Here is a 21445-nt window from a genome sequence, read left to right as displayed (position 1 = left end):
AAAAAATATAGATGACCCTGGGTTTAATGATGACTTCTCAGATATAACATAAAATATACAACTTATGAAAGAAAGCTTGGAAGTTGGACTTCATTAAAATTAAAAGCTTTTGCCCTATGAAAGATATTCAAGGAATGAAAGAACAGGCACAGACTTGGAGAAGACATTTGCAAAAGATATATCTGATAAAGGACTGTTACAAAACATATAAAATAAATTCTTAAAATTCTCCAAAGAAGATATACTAATGACAAATAAGGATTATGAAAAGATGCTCATCATATGCCATTAGGAAATTGCAAACTGAAAATAACCACACACCTATTACAACGGCTAAAATCCAAAACAATGATAGCACCAAACACTGGTGAGAATGCAAAATGGTACAGCCACTTTGGAAGACACTTTGGCAATTTCCTACAAAGTTAAACACTCTTACCATTCAATCCAGCAATCATATTCCTTGGTATTTACCCAAGAGTTGAAAAATATGTCTAAACAAAAACCTGTATGGTGTTTACAGCAGCTTTATTCATAATTGCCAAAACTTGGAGGCAACCAACATATCCTTCAGTAGATGAATGTATGAACTGTGGTATATCCAAGCAGTGAAATACTATTGAGTGCTGAAACAAGCCATCAGGCCATGAAAACACAATAGAACCTTAAATGCGTATTACTAAATTAAATAAGCCAATCTGAAAAATAAAAGGAACCTACTGCATGATTACAAGTAAACATTCTGGAAAAGGAAAAACTATGGAGAGTAAAAACATCAATGATTGCCAGAAGTTTGGGGACAGGGGAATGCACAGAGGATTTTTAGGGCAGTGAAAATATTCTGTATGATACTATTAATGGTGAATCTATGTCATTATACATTTGTCTAAACCAATAGAATGTGTACACCAAGAATGAATTCTAATGTAAACTATGGACTTTGAGTGATAATGATGTTAATGTTGGTTCACCAATATAACAAATGTACCATTCTTGTGTGGGATTTGGCTAGTAGGGAAGCTGTGCATATGTATGTGCTATCTGACTAAAGCTACTCTAAATTATACAGTATAAGCATATATATAGTGAACTAAAGCTAACATCTGTACTTATAACAGTTTTTCTTCTCTATAGACTTTATTCACTTTGATACATGTAAAAATCGAAATTTTGTTCTGTCTCCAAGAATCCACACTTACCAGCTGTGCTGTGTGATGAGTTCTATACTCCTCTTCACTCCGAAGGCGCTGCTGGAATTTTTCGTTGTGTTTTGCAATACAAATTTCCTATAATTACATCAAGTATGTTTTAATATAAACGAAACTTAAAAGATTTTAAAAACCATACCAGGGTTTACTTGAGAAGTTAAATTTTAATCTTAATATATACCTACATATACCTACACAGCAAAATACTAAATACACAACCTCCAGTTTCTCATTTGGAATGCTAAAACAGCATAAACTCAATAATTATGATCTTAAAAAAAGATTCTTGTATCAAACTATTAAAACTTCTCTAGCATTCTGGATTTCTCTTTTTTTGGAGGGGGAGGATGGGGCAAGGAAGACTGGAATGGAAGGGAGTGTTTTTATGTACTAATTTCAAAAGTGTCTTTCAGCTCTGAAGTCTGTGGCCAGAAGATCCTAAGTCTTAGTGTACTCTTTTAACTGTCTTGGCAAAAGATGTACAACTCTCAGCTTAAAGTCTGTACTCTTAAGTTCTCTCTGATGAGTCAAGAACATGATTTTGCCAGAGCTGATTTAAACCGTATCATGAAATTTGAAAATTCTGGTTATAGACTTCAGAACTAAAAGACATCTTAAAGACCAGAAAGTCAGTATTATAAGGAAAATATAGGTATGCTTTTTCTAATCACATGAAAATATAAACAATAATAAAATGGGATAAATGGGCTTCTTTACAAAATAATGCACTATCAACTGGCAACTTTTCAGTGGCATCATGCTAAGTCTTCATTTTCCCTGAGTCCTTCTGGAAAAGTACTATAGATAAAAGGCTTCACATTAGTTTGCAACACTCTCAAGGCTATACCAACCAATAGATTACTCTTCTAACAAGAGAAAGGCATCTAAGGAATGACCATTTAAGCCAGTAAACTATTTTTTTTCTTTTATTGAAGCTGGAAACGGGGAGAGACAGTCAGACAGACTCCCGCATGCACCCGACCAGGATCCACCCGGCACGCCCACCAGGGGCGACGCTCTGCCCACCAGGGGGCGTCACTCTGCTGCAACAAGAGCCACTCTAGCGCCTGGGGCAGAGGCCAAGGAGCCATCCCCAGCGCCCGGGCCATCTTTGCTCCAATGGAGCCTTGGCTGTGGGAGGGGAAGAGAGAGACAGAGAGGAAGGGGGGGGGGGTGGAGAAGCAAATGGGCACCTCTCCTATGTGCCCTGGCTGGGAATCGAACCCGGGACTTCTGCACGCCAGGCCGACGCTCTACCGCTGAGCCAACCAGCCAGGGCCCAGTAAACTATTTTTTAAAGCAACTGTTTATATTATATTCTTTAGCCACACTGGGTTAAGTCTTGCCTAGCAAGTACTGATCATGAAATGAACTTGTCCAGGGCAGTCTCCATGAGAAAATTAAGGTAGTATTATATAGTGACATGACAGTGATATAATGACTCCAGCTTCTGTGTCACACAGACCTAAGACAGAATCCTACGTGGGCCCATACTAACCACTTTTCCTTGGGCCGTTTGTTTAACTACTAAACATCTTGATTCCCTTGGTTATGAAATGAGAATACAGGTCCACAATCCCTTATCCAAACAGAGGTCAGATGTGTTTTGAAATTAAATTTTTTTTCAGATTTTAAAAAGGTGACAGGTTATAAATATCATATATTACCAAGTAACTCCAGCAGCAGCTGAAGCAATACCCCATAATAACTTAATTCATTTTAAAAGATATATCCATATAAGAATTAATGACAAACTAGGTTAAAATAATTAGTTATAGATCAAAGACCAGGTAATGAAAAAAAGTAAGACTGAAAAATTAAGGCTATATATTTGAAAACTGTGTAACCTATGTACCTTTTTATTTCTGAGGTAGGCTTTCTTGGCTGAGACCCGTCCACGTCTTGCTTCCAGCTGGCGTGCTTTCTGCTGGAGCTTCTGCAGCTCCTCTCTCTGTAAATGCACCGACGCAGCCAGCTCCTCCTTCTCCAGCATGGCCTCCATACTTTCATAAGTGTCATAGTACACAACTTCATCTCTCTTTTCTGTTCCAAAGAACAGCAAAGGGTGATGGTTAGGAGCATGGACTGTAGAGACAGAACAGAGTTCTAATCCATTTACTGGCTCTGTAAGCTCAGGCAAAGCCATTCTCTATTGTCAAGTATTCAGTCTTTTGCAGACTTACGCGGTTAATTGTACACCATACCTGATATAAGTCTTCTGATGCTTTCCAGTTGTGCTGTCAACAGTAACTCTTCACATTTCAAGATCTCAAACTGCACTTCATACAACTGAAGCTGTAGGTCATAATAATCAGCTTCTAACTGATCCAATCGGGCTAGGGCCTCTGTGCCGCCCTGCAGACTCTGCATCTGCATTGAAAACAAAAATAAGAACATTTCTAGTTGGTGGGGACAAGAAAAAAAATCATGTTGTAAGTTATAAATAGAAATTAAAACTAATCAGATAGGATAGATCCATAAAGCAACTGTATTAAAAAAGAAACAGGACAGAATGAAGATTTTATACTTTTTATTATTATTTTTTTTATTTTTCTGAAGCTGGAAACAGGGAGAGACAGTCAGACAGACTCCTGCATGCACTCGACCGGATCCACCCGGCACGCCCACCAGGGGGCGATGCTCTGCCTCTCCGGGGCATTGCTCTGTCGCGACCAGAGCCACTCTAGCGCCTGGGGCAGAGGCCAAGGAGCCATCCCCAGCACCCGGGCCATCTTTACTCCAATGGAGCCTTGGCTGCGGGAGGGGAAGAGAGAGACAGAGAGGAAGGAGAGGGGGAGGGGTGGAGAAGCAGATGGGCGCTTCTCCTGTGTGCCCTGGCTGGGAATCGAACCCAGGACTCCTGCACACCAGGCTGACGCTCTACCACTGAGCCAACTGGCCAGGGCCAGAATGAAGATTTTAAAAAAGGACATAAAAACAGTTAATTAAAACATATAGTTTTAAACAGAACTAGAAAAAATGGTATAAATAAGGTTTTTAAAGTTTGTTTATATTACAGCTCATCCACCTTTAGGATAATATATTATTCTAACTGTCTTGACATAAATATCAATGGTGTCCCTCTTCACTTTCAGAAGTAGTTGCTAGTTCTGCAATGATCCCTTTCATATGAGATCTATGAATCAGATTCGGCCATACTTGGATAGTTACACCAGAGGGTAAGTTTGGTCAACCCCATGCATCCAGGGCTTTGTTTTGCTCCAAGGTCACAGCCTGGCTAGCTTCTAGGATCTGTTGACTGAAGAAGTGAGGGGTATGAGTTGAGGCAACATGACAACTATTTTCCATGGAAATCCTTGCAATCTACCGATAATGATCACCACTAGTATCTAAGTAAATGCACTCAGGGTCCTACAATGAACCTAAGATGGGATTCAGAAATTTCTGTACATGTCTCAGAAAGTGGTAGGTGGTCTTGCATAAGATTTGTTTATTGGTTCTAGTCCTGACATGAGAGGGAAAAGACATTTTTCTACCACGACAGAAAGCATAAGTCAGGAAGGGTGATTCCATGGATTCCTATTTGGCTGTCTGGAGAAAGGTGCAAGAGGAAGCTTTCCATGAGTCTGTAAGAGGAGAAGTTCAAGCATAATTTTCTGGTGTGACAGAGTAAGCATTCTTCTAAGAATATGGCACCATCACTTTGGCAGTTTCGGGTTCATGCTTAGAAGTTCCAGGAGACTCTTAGCACAGGTATCAGTCTGCTGGGAACTAGCAGCATTGGTGAAGAGGTCCTGGGCTCAAGTGGCAATGCCAGAGAGCGACTAACAAAGGAAGTGGGGAAGAACAGTGAGGACAATGAGAGAAATGTTTATGAGCTCATGTGAGACATCACCAAAGGCTTCCAGAATATCAGGAACATATTTATCTGGTAGTCCTGGGACAGCTAGAGCAGCAAAGACAGTGAATTTTTATTGCTACAAAATAATCCCTTCTGGCTGGGGGTTGGTGAAACATGTTAGCACATAAAAAGAGTAAGTTTCAAACAAGATTACAGCCTTCCTTTACATTCTAGCTATCCATACAGTTCTACCCAATGACTGTAATGTTCGTTTTAGAATATAATTACAAATTCCTTTAATAAAAATATTCAACTGCAAAGTAACCATTAGGCTGTAGTTTAAATGTGCAATAGGATACACTTAAAAATAACTAGATAAGTTAAATACAGTGCTATTTAATAAATGTTATATTTAATAAGTTATCAAAGTTGTAACTCAGTAATCCTGCTACATTAGGAAATATGTTATGAGTAACAAACAATAAATATAGAATAAACTTCAAACGGGTTTAAGTATAGTGGCTCATGGAGGGGAATGCTGACAAAATGAAATCCTGCTGCTTTTGTCCTAAGTCAGAAAGGAGGAATCTAGGAGTGATTTCTTTCCTGAGACTTCAGTCTTACTTTAAATTATAAACATCCCTTCACATACTATCTTGGGGCTTTTCCAGTTCTGGGGACCAGAGCCCCAGGAAGCATCTTCCTCTGTTATCTTCACTCACATTCTCTGTAAACACAGCATACAAACAGGTTAAAAAATAAATATTTATTTATGTAATGTTATAAAGCTTTATTCTCTAAGTGGGAAATTATATTTAGTAAAGCCATCGTATAAATCAGTCTAAACACCTTCACCTATGATCAGTTCTCCTGTGATCCAGGATAGGCTGTTAGTTCCATCTTTCTACCTTCAGTTCTTGCCAGCTAGAGGCAACCATTTACCCACTACGTTCATGACACTGTGCTAACTACCACTCTCCTATCCAATTCTTTGGCTAAGAAAGGAAGTTCAAAGTCCCCTGGTGACATACCTTTACATTGTCAGCTGCTGCAAATGTAAGAATACCTTAAAAACACTTGAGGTGCATAGAGATACCAGTATACAGAAAATATCAAATATCAGACTGAGAAAGGAAGGAGGTACCCTCTTACAGTAAGTGACTGTAAGAGGTTTTTAGGTTCAGTGAGTCCTATTCAGAGCCAGGGAGTCCAGAGGTGTATTTCATGGTTGGGTTCAAAAGGAGGACAAAACCTCATCAAAGACTGAAGTGCAGACAAGGAATCAGTCAAATACCAACCTCTGAGAGAACAACCAATATGGCAGTGGTATGCCTCAGGAAAAGCTAAAGGTTGTAGACAGAACTTTCATGGGATAAAGCTAAGAAGGGGATTAAAGACAAGGAAAATTGGGGGGGAGGGGGAGACAGTGCTCTGAGGGTTATCTAAACTTCAACATGGAGATGGAATCCTCAGTGAAAGACATGGAGAGATGTGTGAGGGCTACATTTCTCCAAATCTCTCCCCTAGAACATCTGACATTTCCAGACTGGGTTTTCCTGTTGCCTAACTCAGCTGACAGCACAGAGCTAAGGGAATGGGAATGGGAACCCAGAGTGGGAGGAGCACCAATCCCAGGCAAGGAGCTGCGCAGAGAAGGCAGGTGCCACAGGCGGGATATCTTTGCTACACCTGAGGGCAGCGCCTCCCTGGACAAGAACGAAACCTAAAGAATAGGTTACGTGCTCAAAAGAGAAAAAAGACAGTTGGTGTCAATAATAAGTCTGCTACCTTGAAATTTTACTCAGCTCAACTTTCACCCTTCTCAATCAACTTTTGACATCAGGATTATCAAGACTGCAAACCAAACAGTGACTTCCCCATGTAACCCAGGTAGTACCAGCAATGCTGGAACGAGACCCACTTCTCCCAATTCCTACAAGGATGATCTTACCACTAGACAAAGTTAGGGAGCACCATTCTAATAAATATGAAAAAGGAAACAAAGAAAAAAATGCTTTTGCAGTAAATTTAGCAAGGAAAAAGAGCATGAGTACTAGCTGATATCCATGGATACATCATACACTACTGCCCCTACAGGTGATCATTCCCCTCATGCACAATAATGATATAGTTTCCATGTATACCTATTTTATTGACTGTATTATATCATAAAAGCAAATATAAAGCAATTTATAATACAAACTAATGATGCTCCTGTTCTGCCTCTCACCCTACTGTGCTAGAAAACCCAATGACATGTGAGGGGCTGTGAAAAACAGAGCTTTCAGAACATCTATGGGTGGAGCCAAAACAGCCAATAAATACTCTTTGAGCACTCACCACTTGTGTGAGTTACAGAGAATATAGTAGCAGTAAATAAGAAATGGAGCAAGGATTCAAAGAGTAGTCATAAAAACCATGTGAAGCATCGAAGAAATAACATTAAAGGCAAGCTTGGCAAGAACTTATTCAAGATTAGCCCTTTTATGTGGAAAAGATGGAAAGAACATGAGACTTAGAACCAGACAAACATGGGTTTCCAACAATAACAGCTGCACAAATATGGATAATCATACAGGCTGACGGAATTATCTAAAATTCCACATTTCACAAATCTTTGAAAACTGAAAATATCCATAATTTCTTTGATGTAAAACCCCAATTTCACAATCCATTTGTATGAAAATATGATTTGAATTGATGTGAGTCCCTATTAATTCCATTTAATATAAATACTTATGTTTCATTACTGAAATATTAACACTTGTCTGGTAGTTATATGCCCTCAGTTGACTTTCTAAAATCTGAACTATTAAGGCCTGACCTGTGGTGGCGCAGTGGATCAAACATCAACCTGGAACACTGAGGTCGCCAGTTCAAAACCCTGGGCTTGCCTGGTCAAGGTACATATGGGAGTTGATGCTTCCTGCTCCTGCCCTCCCTTTCTCTCTCTCTCCCCTTAAATGAATAAATAAAGAAAGAAAAAAAAAGATCGGAGCAGAAATCAATGACATACAGACTAAAAAGATAATTAAAAAAAAATCTGAACTATTAGGAATTCTGAAACACATCTGGCCTTGGGGGTTTCAGATAATGGCTTAAGGGCTTATATCATTAAGGGTTATATTTGAGAATTAAATGAGATAATATACATAAAGTACTAAGGACAGGGCCCGAAGCATGTAAATATTTTACATTTACTTTTTTTGTAACCACTACTAAAATTGGAATTTCATAATTAAGTAATATTAAAGTTTTTAGAGTGGAACCTAGCCTTTTCTATTTAGATGTGTTGAAATTTTTAGTGTGCAGATATGAAAGAGACACTGCCTTTTTGCTTACTGATAAATAAATTAAAAACACAAAAGCCCTGGTTGGGCAGCTCAGCTGGTTAGAGCGTTATCCCAATACACCAAAGTTGAGGGTTCAATACTTGGCCAGGGCACATACAAGAATCAAGAACAACAAATTGATCTCTTTCTCTCCACCTCGCTCCCTTACATCAATAAAAAAATTAAGAGAAAGAAAGAGAAAAGGAAAGACCACAAACCCAGGCTCTCTCGTACTCAAGTTTTCCCACCTATGTTCCCTGAGGTCAAAGTTTTTTGAAAGGCCCATATGAAGTACAAATAAACATTTTAAGCATGGAAATTACATATCTCCTACCTTTGTATTCCCTTCCATGATACTTGCACAATAGCTAATAGACCAGAATACTATCTAATATTTATTTGTGAGTTCTTACTCTATGCCAGGCACTTTACTAAATGATCTATACACATTAACTTATAACTCTCCTAGAAAATATACATTGTTTATATTTTACAGAGAGGTTAATAATTCATTCGAGGTTGAATCTATAACTGTCCAATATAGTAGCCACAAGTAACATGTGACTATTTAAATAAAATAAATTCTGTTACTGTCACATAAGTCACATTTCAGGAGCTCAATACATATGTGGCTAGTAGCTAACCTTTTTGGAAAATGCAGGTATACAGAACATTTCCATCAGTGAAGGAAGTTCTGCTGAACTTTCTGTTTATATCATGAGTAAATATCCACGAGAGTATACTGTAAATGCTCAATAAATGCTTGATGACTTAAATAAACTGACATAGAGGGCTATACCTTAATCATAATTTAGCTATATGCGGTTAGGAGAAAGACAAAATAATAGAAGGAACTAGCCTCAGGGTTGGTATAGTTGGCTCAATATTCTAGAATTTTATGTATATTCACAGAGATGACCTCAAAGAATCAGTTTTTAAAAAATGAATGGGAATGGTTAAAATCCTCTGAGAAGGCAGGAAAGCACATTGATATATTTTTAGAATTTTCAACCATAGGGACTGGAATTCAAAGAGTTTTCTGGTTAATTCCCCATTAACCAGAGAACATGGTTAACCAACAATAACAGTCCACAAGTTAATTGAGATATAACTGTATTTTCTATCATTTGTTTCATGATGGCATCTTAATTTTAGTATCTCCTATTTTAGTAATTAACTATAAAGAGAATCCCTTATTTCAGTGGTCCCCAACCTTTTTTGGGCCACGGACCGGTTTAATGTCAAAAAATATTTTCACGGATCAGCCTTTAGGGTGGGACAGATAAATGTATCATGTGACCGAGACAAGCGTCAAGAGTGAGTCTTAGACGGATGTAACAGAGGGAATTGCTGGAATCCATGGGAGTCCGAAAAGACCAGAGTAACAGGCTTTATTGAAAGGAAGAAAGGAACCCTGCCGGGCACTTTTCCTGGGGAGAAGAGCACCAGTTACAGACTAGGGGCGAGTTGTATAGTGTTTGGGAGAACCTGAGAGGATACTGAGGCAAAAGTTCTGGTATGTCCAGAATGCTCCTCCTTAGGGGGCTTGCCAGCTTCTTGGAATTCCTCTGTCTCAGGGGCAATAGTCCATCCAGTAAGGATGAGGTCTGACAGATAAGCGGAACATCAAGAGGGCAGTTTGGAATTCATGTATCTATCAGGAATCTGGTCATTTATTAAAAATAAAACATCGTTCAGACTTAAATATAAATAAAATGGAAATAATGTAAGTTATTTATTCTTTCTCTGTGGACCGGTACCAAATGGACCAAGGATCGGTACCAGTCCACAGCCTGGGGATTGGGGACCACTGCCTTATTTTATTAATAACCCCTATTTTAATACTTTTAAAATATATCCTACTCCTAACTCTGTGATTATGTGTAGTTTAATCTAGTCCGGCAGTTTAAAATATATATGATGTGATCGTAAATAAGAGATCTTAAAGTAAAGGTGTATTTGGATAGTCAGGTTGTACTATCTAGATTGGTGGGAGTATACTATTAGAGTAAAATAAGGTAGTCACAACTAATTAAACTCACCTTTCAAAAGTATCACGCCAAAAGGACATTGGTATTTTCAAGAGTTTTTGATGGGAAAATCTGAGCACCAGTGTACAATCTGGGTCAGAGGTTCAGGTACAGGTGACTTGGAAACTAAATTTGTGTGCAAAGTTGTGTATATGTGTATTTCTCTGAGTACAGGGTTCCTAATTTTCAAATTATTAAAGAGGCAAATAGTCTGCGACCTAAAAAGGGTAAGAATGGCAATAATCAAGACTCAGAAACAGTTCAAAAGAAAACAGATTAAAAGGCACTGAACTTTTGCCTAAGTAACAGTGTCGTTAAAGAAAATTAAAATTCAAACAGAATTTTGCTTGCCCAGGTGACATTTAATATTTCAGTGTTAATTTAGAAATTTTGTTTCAAGTTCAGCATTATACTCATGGCCAATATTACTAACATTTTCTATTTCAGTAGCTTTTAATTTTTAAAATGTTTTGTGACATCAGGAAGGTTTTTGTCTTTCAGACATTACAGGGAAACACAACATAATGATATTTTTAAAAAGAACAACAGTTTCGCCCTGGGCGGTTGGCTCAGTGGTAGAGCGTCGGCCTAGCATGCGGAGGACCCGGGTTCGATTCCCAGCCAGGGCACACAGGAGAAGCGCCCATCTGCTTCTCCACCCCTCCGCTGCGCTTTCCTCTCTGTCTCTCTCTTCCCCTCCCGCAGCCAAGGCTCCATTGGAGCAAAGATGGCCCGGGCGCTGGGGATGGCTCTGTGGCCTCTGCCTCAGGCGCCAGAGTGGCTCTGGTCGCAACATGGCGACGCCCAGGATGGGCAGAGCATCGCCCCTGGTGAGCGTGCCGGGTGGATCCCGGTCGGGCGCATGCGGGAGTCTGTCTGACTGTCTCTCCCTGTTTCCAGCTTCAGAAAAATGAAAAAAAAAAAAAAAAAAAAGAACAACAGTTTCCTCATAACTTAAATCATAGGGTAGTACTGTATTATAAAGCCTTCACTGCAAAGCATTTGCTTGGGATGGGCTTAATGACTGACATTGTTCTATTTCGCATGAGTAATGTGGTCACCTTAAATTTATACTAATAAAACTAGTACAGTACATCATCACAGATACATATAAAAAGCACAATGCATATATTATATACACACAACAAGCATAAATCTGGCAAGAATGACTGACAGTATTACCAAGACCTTTAAAGAATTCAAACACAATCCAGAACATTAAAGAACAGACTATTAAGGTAACAGTATGGCCCCAGGGAAAAGGACCCCATAGATAATCATCACCCCAGATTCTCAGAGCCCATTTCAGCCTCACCCTTCCTCTACCACCTTAGACCAATACCAGTAAGAACAATGTTCCTGCAATAGCAAGTCATCAGAAATCTTACCCTCAGCAGCTCTTTTAGGCATCCCTATGTGGTCAGTACAACATAATGTCAGCCTAGTTAGAATAAAGCTAGTCAATACAATGAAGACAAAGAGTCATACTTTACTTTGCAGGCAATAAAGTACTGGGATTTTAAGTTTTAAAAGTTAAGAAAATTCCAGACAGCTAGAAACATAAAGAAAAACTAAGTAGAAAGAAAACTGCACTAACAATGCCTCAGGGGAACAGGAGATGGGGCTGAAATCCCTGCAAAAACATACAAAATGTGAAGTTGTTTCAGGACAAACAAGTTCCCATTTTACCTTTAACAATAGCAGCAATAAGAAAATGAAGAAAAAATAAAACCACAATTTAAAATCCATTAACAAAAAGATTTCTTTCTAGATCACAGCCATGATACATTCCAGGTTACCTCATACGTTAATTTTTAACCAAGAGATAAGCATGCATTTTTAAATGTCAATCAATCAGAACTATCTTGTTATACCTCCTAAACCCAAAAAGTTTCATAAAGGTGTATTAATAAAAACAGAGACAACATTTTGTTCTTTACAAACAAAACTGAACAACTTTCACAAATACAGTCAATGTTTTTAAAAACCAATATAGTCAATCCACAATGGGAGCAAATATTTATAAATTATATGTATTTGATAAAAGACTTGTATCTAGATTATACAAAGAACGCTTTCAAATTAGTAACTAAAAGAACCCAATTTATAAATGGGCAAAAGATTTGAAAGTCTAATCAAACAAGATATGTAAGTGGCCAATAAGTCCATGAAAAGATATTCAATGTCAATGCCATCAGGGAATACAAATCCAAATCACAAATACACCACTTCACACCCATAAGGATGGCTATAATAAAAAGACAAATTGTAAGAAGTATTAGTAATAACGTAAAAAAAGATATGCACAAATTTTAGCCCTCCTACACTGCTGGTGGGAATGTAAATGGTACTGTTGGAAAACAGTCTAGCACTTCCTCAAGAAATACATACCACAATAAATAAAAAAACTAGCACATGAAAGTTCACAGCACCATTATTAATAGCTCCAAAAGTAGAACCCAAATGTTCGACTGAGAAATGCACAAAATGTGGTATAACCATGAAATAAAGTATCATTCAGTACATACACACAAAAGTACTGATGCATACTACAATGTGGATATACTTTGAAAACATTATCATAAAGCAAAACCCCAAATATTTTATGATTCCACCATAGTAAAGTGTTCAGAATAGCAAATTTACAGAGATAGAAAGATTAACTGTTGCCTTGGGCTGGGAGAAGTTTGACAGGGAGAGGAGGAATGACTACTAATGGGCATAAGTTTTATTTTTGTGGGTCATGAAAATGTTCTACATTTTACTATGTTAATAGTTGCTCAATTCTGTTAGTATACTAAAAACCACTGAATTGTACACTTTAAATGAAAAAATTGCATGATATGCAAATTATGTCTAAAAATAGTTTAAAAGTTATTTGGACTACAAAGTACTACAAATCTAATGATGAATCAAATATTTTTATCCTTATCTAATCCTTCTGAAGTATAATAGCTCTCTTTAACTAAAATAAATTCAGTTGCCTCGCCTAGTTCATTCTCCTCTGCCCAACAAAAATTCCATACTTCTTGTTCCATACAAGCCTATTCAAGATGGCAGTAGTATTATCTGAAGAAAGGCACAGCTCATGGACACTCGAGAGGCCCAGGCATGTGTGAGCTGGTTCTGACCCACACAGTTCTTAACTGCCTGCAATCCTGAGTCACTTTAAAAGCAGCAATTCAAGCCTGACCAGGTGGTGGTGCAGTGGATAGAGCGTCGGACTGGGATGCAGAGGACCCAGGTTCGAGACCCTGATGTCCCAGCTTGAGCGCGGGCTCATCTGGGTTGAGCAAAAGCCTACCAGCTTGGACCCAAGGTCGCTGGCTCCAGCAAGGGGTTACTCAGTCTGCTGAAGGCCCGCGGTCAAGGCACATATGAGAAAGCAATCAATGAACAACTAAGGTGTTGCAACACACAATGAAAAACTAATGATTGATGCTTCTCATCTCTCTCTGTTCCTGTCTGTCCCTGTCTATCCCTCTCTCTAACTCACTGTCTCTGTAAAAAAATTTAAAAAAAAATTAAAAATAAAATAAAAAAATAAAAGCAGCAATTCAAGGTTGCCAAAACATAATCTAGCTTTAACCTTTCCGATTCCCTATTTCCTTTAACTCAAACCTCTTCCATTACTGAAAGTTCCAGGTATTTATAGTCATTCACAAGAAATGCTTTGCTTTCAGTGATCAGCAGTGAAACAAAATTTGAAAATGGAGGTTCTCATTTAAAGGAAATGGGCTAAGGATTTAAGACTGGCCTTTGAATCAATTCTCTATAAACTGGCCAGAATATTTCATAAAAATAAATCTGATGTTACAATGGCTCTAGCAGGGGTCTCAAACTCGCGGCCCATGGGCCGCATGCGGCCCGCCAAACAATTTTGTGTGGCCCGCAGACTAATCCACGAGTTCAAAATATTTTGGATAAAATTAAGTAAACCCGTGGATTAGTCTGCGGGCCGCATCGCAAGTTTTTGGTTTACAGGGTAAATTCAAATTCCTTGGCAGGAGATAGAAGGCCAACTCTAAACTTTGCTTACTTTTTGAATCTCCTCTCTCACTACTCCAGGTAACTAGGTTGACGCTTTCTGTCCCTACTGTGACTCCTGAATACTTCTTCCAGTGGTCTCCTTTGCATATAATGATACTTGTCTATCTCAAAGCTCATTTTCACACTGCCCATGTCTTGCCCCACCATAATCTAAGAACTCAAAACACCATGACTGCATGGTGATAAAAGGAGGGGTATAGATTATTAATTATGCCAGGGGTCCCCAAACTACGGCTCGTGGGCCACATGCGACCCCGAGGCCATTTATCCGGCCCCCACCGCACTTCTGGAAGGGGCACCTGTTTCACTGGTGGTCAGTGAGAGGAGCATAGTTCCCATTGAAATACTGGTCAGTTTGTTGATTTAAATTTACTTGTTCTTTATTTTACATATTGTATTTGTTCCCGTTTTGTTTTTTTACTTAAAAATAAGATATGTGCAGTGTGCATAGGGATTTGTTCATAGTTTTTTTTTATACTCCGGCCCTCCAACGGTCTGAGGGACAGAGAACTGGCCCCCTATGTAAAAAGTTTGGGGACCCCTGAATTATGCCTTTACCCCCATTACTCATTATAATTCCTAGTAAAAATATTAAAAACACTTAAACAATATTTGTTGAATGAATACACTGAGTAGGGACATTTGAGTTGTGTAGAATTCTATAAAGCAGAAAAAGAAGGCAAAGAAATGAAAAGAGTTAAGGGTGACCCTAAGGTTCTGGCCTGGAATATCTTGAAGAACCATGGGCCCTGACAGAAAAGAGAGATCTGAGGAAGACCTGCTATGGGGAAATGAAGGAGTTTGGTTTTTGAAATATATATTTTATGTATGACACATTGGTCCAAAAAAGTGATTTTATCTTTTTTCCCAAAAATGAGTTAATAAAATAATGTATGATACAATAAATATCTCAACGTAGAAAATAAATGAAAGGAAAAACAACCCAAATTGTATTTAATAATTTGCTCTCATCTTTGAAATATTTTGAATTTTAACTCTGGGCACAACATGAATAGTTTTGCCTAAACTATCAAGTGTTACTACCTGCCATCTATGTAGTATACCCTCTTAGAGTCATCCCTAAACACTAGCTTTAATCTTCATTTGTTATTAAAACTATATACTTCTTCTATTTAAAAAATATTGTACTCCTAGACCCTAACATTTGTTTCTTCTAATACTTAGAAAAACTATCAGCAAATACCAATGCAGTTATTTAAGTACCCTTAAAAGCAATGTGTTCTGACCCAGTCTAATGCAACATGATATATATAATAGTATTTCAAAACTAATCACCTAGAAGGTATATGTATTTAGCATACACTTAATGGTACCAATATTTTCAAACCAGACCTGGGCATCAGTGGTATATTCAGTGCTGTATTGGGAACTTTTAGGAATATTAAACCCACTGATGACTATGATCCTAGACAATAAAATAAAGTGATTAATTTTTAAAAGTTTATTTTAGAGTTCTTAAAAAAAATGGACATGTTTTAAATACATATATTAGCATCCCTTTTCGAGGATTTTTATAACGTTTTTTTTTTAATCCCTGAGGAGGTCCTAGCAAAGTGTAGTCAAGAGAACTAGAGCACGATTCACCCTGTTTTGTTCCAGAGGAATAAAATAGAAGTTCCAACAGTAACAGCTTCAGCATAATATTATAATCAGATCTTACAATTTTTGCTAAATTTCTCTGGGCAGTGAAACCCTAATAATTGTCAGAAAGCTTTGAAAGTTACAGTATAAAAATTTTAAGGATAGCAAAGAAATCCTGATAGCACTCCCTTTCTGTTCTAACAGTGAGTAGCTGCATCCACTCACACCGCCATGTTAAGAAAATACCCTATCAGTGGCAACTCAAATCACAGGCCCCATCACGAGTGTTATCATCTCATGGAGACAGTACAAAATTAACAGTTGCCTGTAGAATCAGAAAAATGTCACTCTTGTACAAAGATAAAAATCAAATCTTAATTTTTAAAAACTTATGTTTTTCCAATTTCTTGTTACCTCTTCTTTTAGTGCATGCTTCCTCTGTTCCAAACAGATCTCTTTCGCTCTCATCATCTGCAGAGTCTCCTTAGAAACTGCATACTGGAGTTTTTCCATCCGTTCAGCAGCTGCGGCCCAAGATGCTTTACCAAATTTCTTCTGATCTGCTCGCATTCGATCGTACACAGCTATTAATAATAATTTTTAAAAAGACATTAATAAAACAACTTGATCAATTTGATATTAAATAATTTGAAAGGCTTAGCTTTCACGGACCACATATCCAGAGAAACACACAAATCCTAGCCCCATAGTAAATTACCTATAATGGCTCTAAAATATAATTCAACAATATCTTAGATCCTAATGTCTTCAAAAAAATACTCTTTCATCTGTCCAATGTTCATAATTTTCAGAGTTTCTATAATAACTTTATTCTGTGAAGGTTTATATATACTTTATCCTGGGTATATTTAGTTAAGACATTCAGTATTATTTAAAATTATTTAAATCCATACGCTAAATGTTATCATTTTGATTTCTTCAAGAATACTGTGATGATCTGATATAAAAAGAAATTCTAGGTGTTGGCATAGAGCTTATTTTGAAAAGGTCAGAATGGAGTGTATAACCAAGTCCCAAGAAATACACCCTACCTTCCACCCCAGCAAAAAAGAAGAAAGAAAGGAAACACTTTTTAGTTTGCCACAACAGAGGCCTAGTTCAAGAAATATTTGACACTCCAACAGCTAAATATCTTCTAGTTCAAGAAATTTACCACTGATAGTAGTATATATAGTAGTGGCTCATCGTGGGTTGTTAGACAATTAACCTAACCACTTATGCCCAACCACAATCTATTAGTTCCAAATGTTACATACACATTCAATAGTAGTTTCTTTTATATGTTCAGATGTAAGTGATAAATTTGTACTGCTACTATGTCCTAACCATCTTTTGCAAAGAAGATCTTAATAACCTTTGCCTCAGAATTTTATGAAATCTTAATTTTTTTACAATAATATATATAATTAAAATTTAAAATTGTAGACAGCCTTGTAATGAAAAATAGTTTCTCACAATTGGCTCTCCCCAACACTTAATCCCAATGCCCAAATGCAACCAACTTTTCATTGCTTCTGGTAGTAACTGATAGATATGTGTATTCCAAACTGCCCTCTTGATGTTCCACTTATCTGTCAGACCTCACCCTTACTGGACTATCGCCCCTGAGACAGAGAAAATTCCAAAAAGCTGACAAACTGCCCCAAGGAGGGGCTCCGGACACACCAGGACTTTTGATTCAACACCTACATGCTCGAAGCCCCTCAAGGAGGAACGTTCGGACATACCAGGACTTTTGCCTCAGTATCCCCTCAGGCTCTCCCAAACACTATATAACTCGCCCCTAGTCTGTAACCCAGTGCACTTCTCCTGGAGGAGTGCCCCGGCAGGTCTTTCCCCTCTAATAAAGCCTGCACATCTGGTGATCGAGTGCCGTCTCATTCTTACATCTGGTGCCGAAACCCGGGACAGGGTACTAACTGCCTGGACGATCCCTCTTTGCCGTCCAAACTTACAACCAGGGAAGCAATGGGCAGCGGCAGCTCATCCCGGGCTTACTCCCTGATTCTGTTTGGACATGTAATTGTGGGTTGATTGGCCGGCAGTCTAACCCTGTCTTGAACCCCTGCTGGACCAGAAGGTAAGGAGTTTCTCCCTTCTCCTTCCCCGGTTGGCCTCCAAATTTCTCTCTAAAAACACCCCTTTCTGGTCGGACTGTTTTCTCTGAAACGCCTCATGTTTTGAGGGGTTTGACTTTCAGTCTCAGTGGACTGCACGGAAGACTAGGTGCCTAGCCAAACCTGTCCACTCTCTTGGACTTCTCGTCCTCGGAGCTCCCTGACAGGTGGTGACGACCTCTATCAGGGACGACTCCCCCACACGGAGATTCTCTCCTCTTGGGACAGTGACTAAAGGTGGGGACGCCCCCTCTTGCTCACCTGTCTCCACTATGGGCTCTTCAGGGTCTAAGCCTTCCAACCAGACCCCTCTAGGATGTCTCATAAAAAACCTAAGTTAGGCCTCTCTGTCCTTAAGCCAAAAAAACTCATTTTCTTCTGTAACACGGCATGGCCTCAGTACAAATTAGACAATGACTCCCATTGGCCTGAAAATGGGACATTTGATTACAATATCCTAAGAGATCTTGACAACTTCTGCCACCGGATGGGGAAGGCAACAGAAATCCCTACGTGCAGACCTTCTTCTATCTCCGGTCTACACCTTCTCTTTGCTCTTCATGCTCTACTTATCAAGTTCTTCTGGCCAGAACTTCTTCCTCACATTCTACCCACTCTCCTCTCTCTGACCCTCCAGCTGATACTTTTGACCCTCAAGACCACTCTGCTGTCCCTTCCGCACCTGCTCCTCCATCTCCTTCTTCTACTGCTCCACCTCCCCATCAATCACAATCACCTGAAACACTCCATTACCTCCTTCTCATAATTTCTCTCCTCCAATTTCTCCCCCTCACCTATGCCCGTGTAAGCCACCCCAGCCGGCATGTACCCTCTCCGGGAAGTTGCAGGAGCTGAGGGGATTGTTAGGGTCGCTATCCCTTTCTCCCTCTCTGACCTTGCCCAAATTGAGCGCCGCCTAAGGTCCTTCTCCTCAGACCCAGACACTTACATGAAAGAATTCAAATACCTTACCCACTCCTATGACTTAACCTGGCACAATTTAAGTATTATTCTCACCTCCTCTCTGCCGGCCAGTGACAAGGACCGAATATGAACCACTGCCCAACAAATTGCAGATGAGGCAAAGAGTAGGAACAACCTCCCTATGGGTCGTCTAGCCATTCCCTTGGACGATCCTTATTGGAATTACCAGCTCAATCATGCTGATCGAAAACTCAGAGATCAAATTATTGATTACCTACAGCAGGCCCTCAGCAAACTTGCCAATAAGGCTGTCAATTATGACAAAATTAAGGAAATCATTCAAGGGCCCCAACAGAACCCTGGGGAATTTCTGGAACGCCTTTCACAGGCTTTTCAAAGGTACACTCACTTAGACCCAACAACTCCAGCAGGGACCACCCTCTTACACTCACACTTTATCTCCCAATCTGCTCCAGACATCAGGCACAAGCTTAAGAAACTTGAGAACAGGCCTGAGACTTCCCAGAGAGACCTCTTAAATCTAGCCTTTAAGGTCTTCAATAATCGGGAGGACACGGAGAAGGAGGAACAACAAAAGAGGAATTAGGAGAATTATCTAATGCTAGCGAAGGCCCTAAAGGGAACCCTGCTATGGGCTCAAAGACTAAAGCCTTCCAGGGTCAGTCTTTTAAATCCGGGCCACGGGATCCTCCAGGTCCTTGTTACCGTTGCAAGCAGCCAGGCCACTGAGCTAAGGAATGCCCTAACCCTCGTCCACCGCCAGGGCCTTGCCCACATTGTCACCAGGAGGGTCATTGGGGAGTCAATTGCCCCAGTCGCCAGAGAGGGATCGGGTCAAACCTCCCCACTAATACCCAGTCAGTGACTGATTTCCTAGGCCTGGCAATGGAAGACTGAGGAAGCCCTGGAACACCGGCCCCGGTACAAATCACCAACAGTGAGCCCAGGGTTAAACTTCGTGTAGCGGGTAAGGAAATCTCCTTCCTCATTGACACCAGGGCCACCTACTCCACCCTCCCTGAATTCGGAGGACCTCTGAGTCCCTCTAATACCTTTATAGTCGGGGTCTCAGGTCTACGCACTAGCCCTCTTATAACTCCATCATTTACTTGCATACTAGGACAGACATCAGTCACACATCAATTTCTAGTTATTCCACAATGTCCCACTCCATTACTAGGATGGGACATCCTAACTAAACTCAATACTACACTCCAATTATTTTCATTTAGCTCTACTCAAACACTACAACAACAAACTTCCAATATTCTCCTTTTGTTGGTTCATCATCCCAACATGCTGACTCCTAACTTCTCTCCCTTCCCCTTCCTTCCTCTCTAGTAGACCCATCGGTTTGGGATATTCAACACCCATCCATAGCTAGACATCATACTCCTGTCCAAATTTCCCTCCAGGATCCCTCCCTCTTTCCTAACGTACCCCAGTATCCCATTTCCCACAAACACCTCCTAGGACTGAAACCACTTATCACTAAATTCCTTAATGCAGGACTTCTTATCCCCACCAGTTTGCCATACAACACTCCTCTCCTTTCAGTAGTCAAACCCAATGGCACTTATAGGCTGGTGCAGGACCTGCGAGCCATTAACTCGGCAGTTCTTCCCATTACTCCTGTAGTTCCTAACCCCTACACTATCCTATCTACTATACCCGCCAATACTACACACTTTACTGTGCTGGATCTTAAGGATGCCTTCTTTACTGTTCCCCTACATCCCGACTGTCAAAACCTGTTTGCATTTACTTGGACCGATCCTGACACTTTACATTCACAACAGCTAACCTGGACGGTCCTACCTCAAGGCTTCCGGGATAGCCCCCACTTTTTTGAACAGGCATTAGCTAATGACCTCAAATCACTAACTTTGTCCCAGAGCACCATCTTAGAGTACGTTGATGATCTCCTTCTCTACAGTCCATCCTTAGAAACTTCTAAATCAGACACCATTCAACTACTCAATTTCTTAGCTCACCTAGGCTACGAGGTAGCTCCTACTAAGGTACAACTCTCCCTATCACAGGTCACATATTTAGGGCTACAGTTGATCCCAGGACAGAAGGCCATCACCACTGATAGAAAACATTTAATATCCTCCATACCAACACCCTCTACCAAAAAGTAGCTTCTCTCCTTCCTGGGAATTGTGGGTTTCCTCAGATCATGGATCCCTAACTTCAGTCTGTTAGCAAAACCTCTCTATGAGGCCACTAAAGGGGTCCTCACCGAACCCCTAGATCCTAAATTTCCAATACAAACACCCTTCACCAAACTCAAACAGGCTCTCCTCCAAGCACCTGCCTTACAGCTTCCAGACTT

At 39.7% G+C, this 21445-nt stretch overlaps 1 protein-coding gene across 1 annotated transcript in view; it reads right to left on the bottom strand.

Annotated features, from left to right (window-relative positions):
* Window positions 1–21445, bottom strand: part of JMY (junction mediating and regulatory protein, p53 cofactor) — a 94976-nt gene that overhangs the window by 17625 nt on the left and 55906 nt on the right. The window contains exons 4-7 of the mRNA XM_066273633.1: window positions 16439–16608; window positions 3413–3578; window positions 3064–3251; window positions 1200–1286 (exon numbers count right to left, since the gene is read on the bottom strand). Of these exons, the coding sequence (XP_066129730.1) occupies window positions 1200–1286; window positions 3064–3251; window positions 3413–3578; window positions 16439–16608 (611 nt within the window). The remainder of the gene's footprint in view (window positions 1–1199; window positions 1287–3063; window positions 3252–3412; window positions 3579–16438; window positions 16609–21445) is intronic.

Source organism: Saccopteryx bilineata, chromosome 4 (genome assembly GCF_036850765.1).
Source record: "Saccopteryx bilineata isolate mSacBil1 chromosome 4, mSacBil1_pri_phased_curated, whole genome shotgun sequence".
In the NCBI taxonomy this organism is placed as follows: domain Eukaryota; kingdom Metazoa; phylum Chordata; class Mammalia; order Chiroptera; family Emballonuridae; genus Saccopteryx; species Saccopteryx bilineata.
Note: the sequence above shows the minus strand (reverse complement) of the source record. Positions and strands in the feature narration are given on the sequence as shown.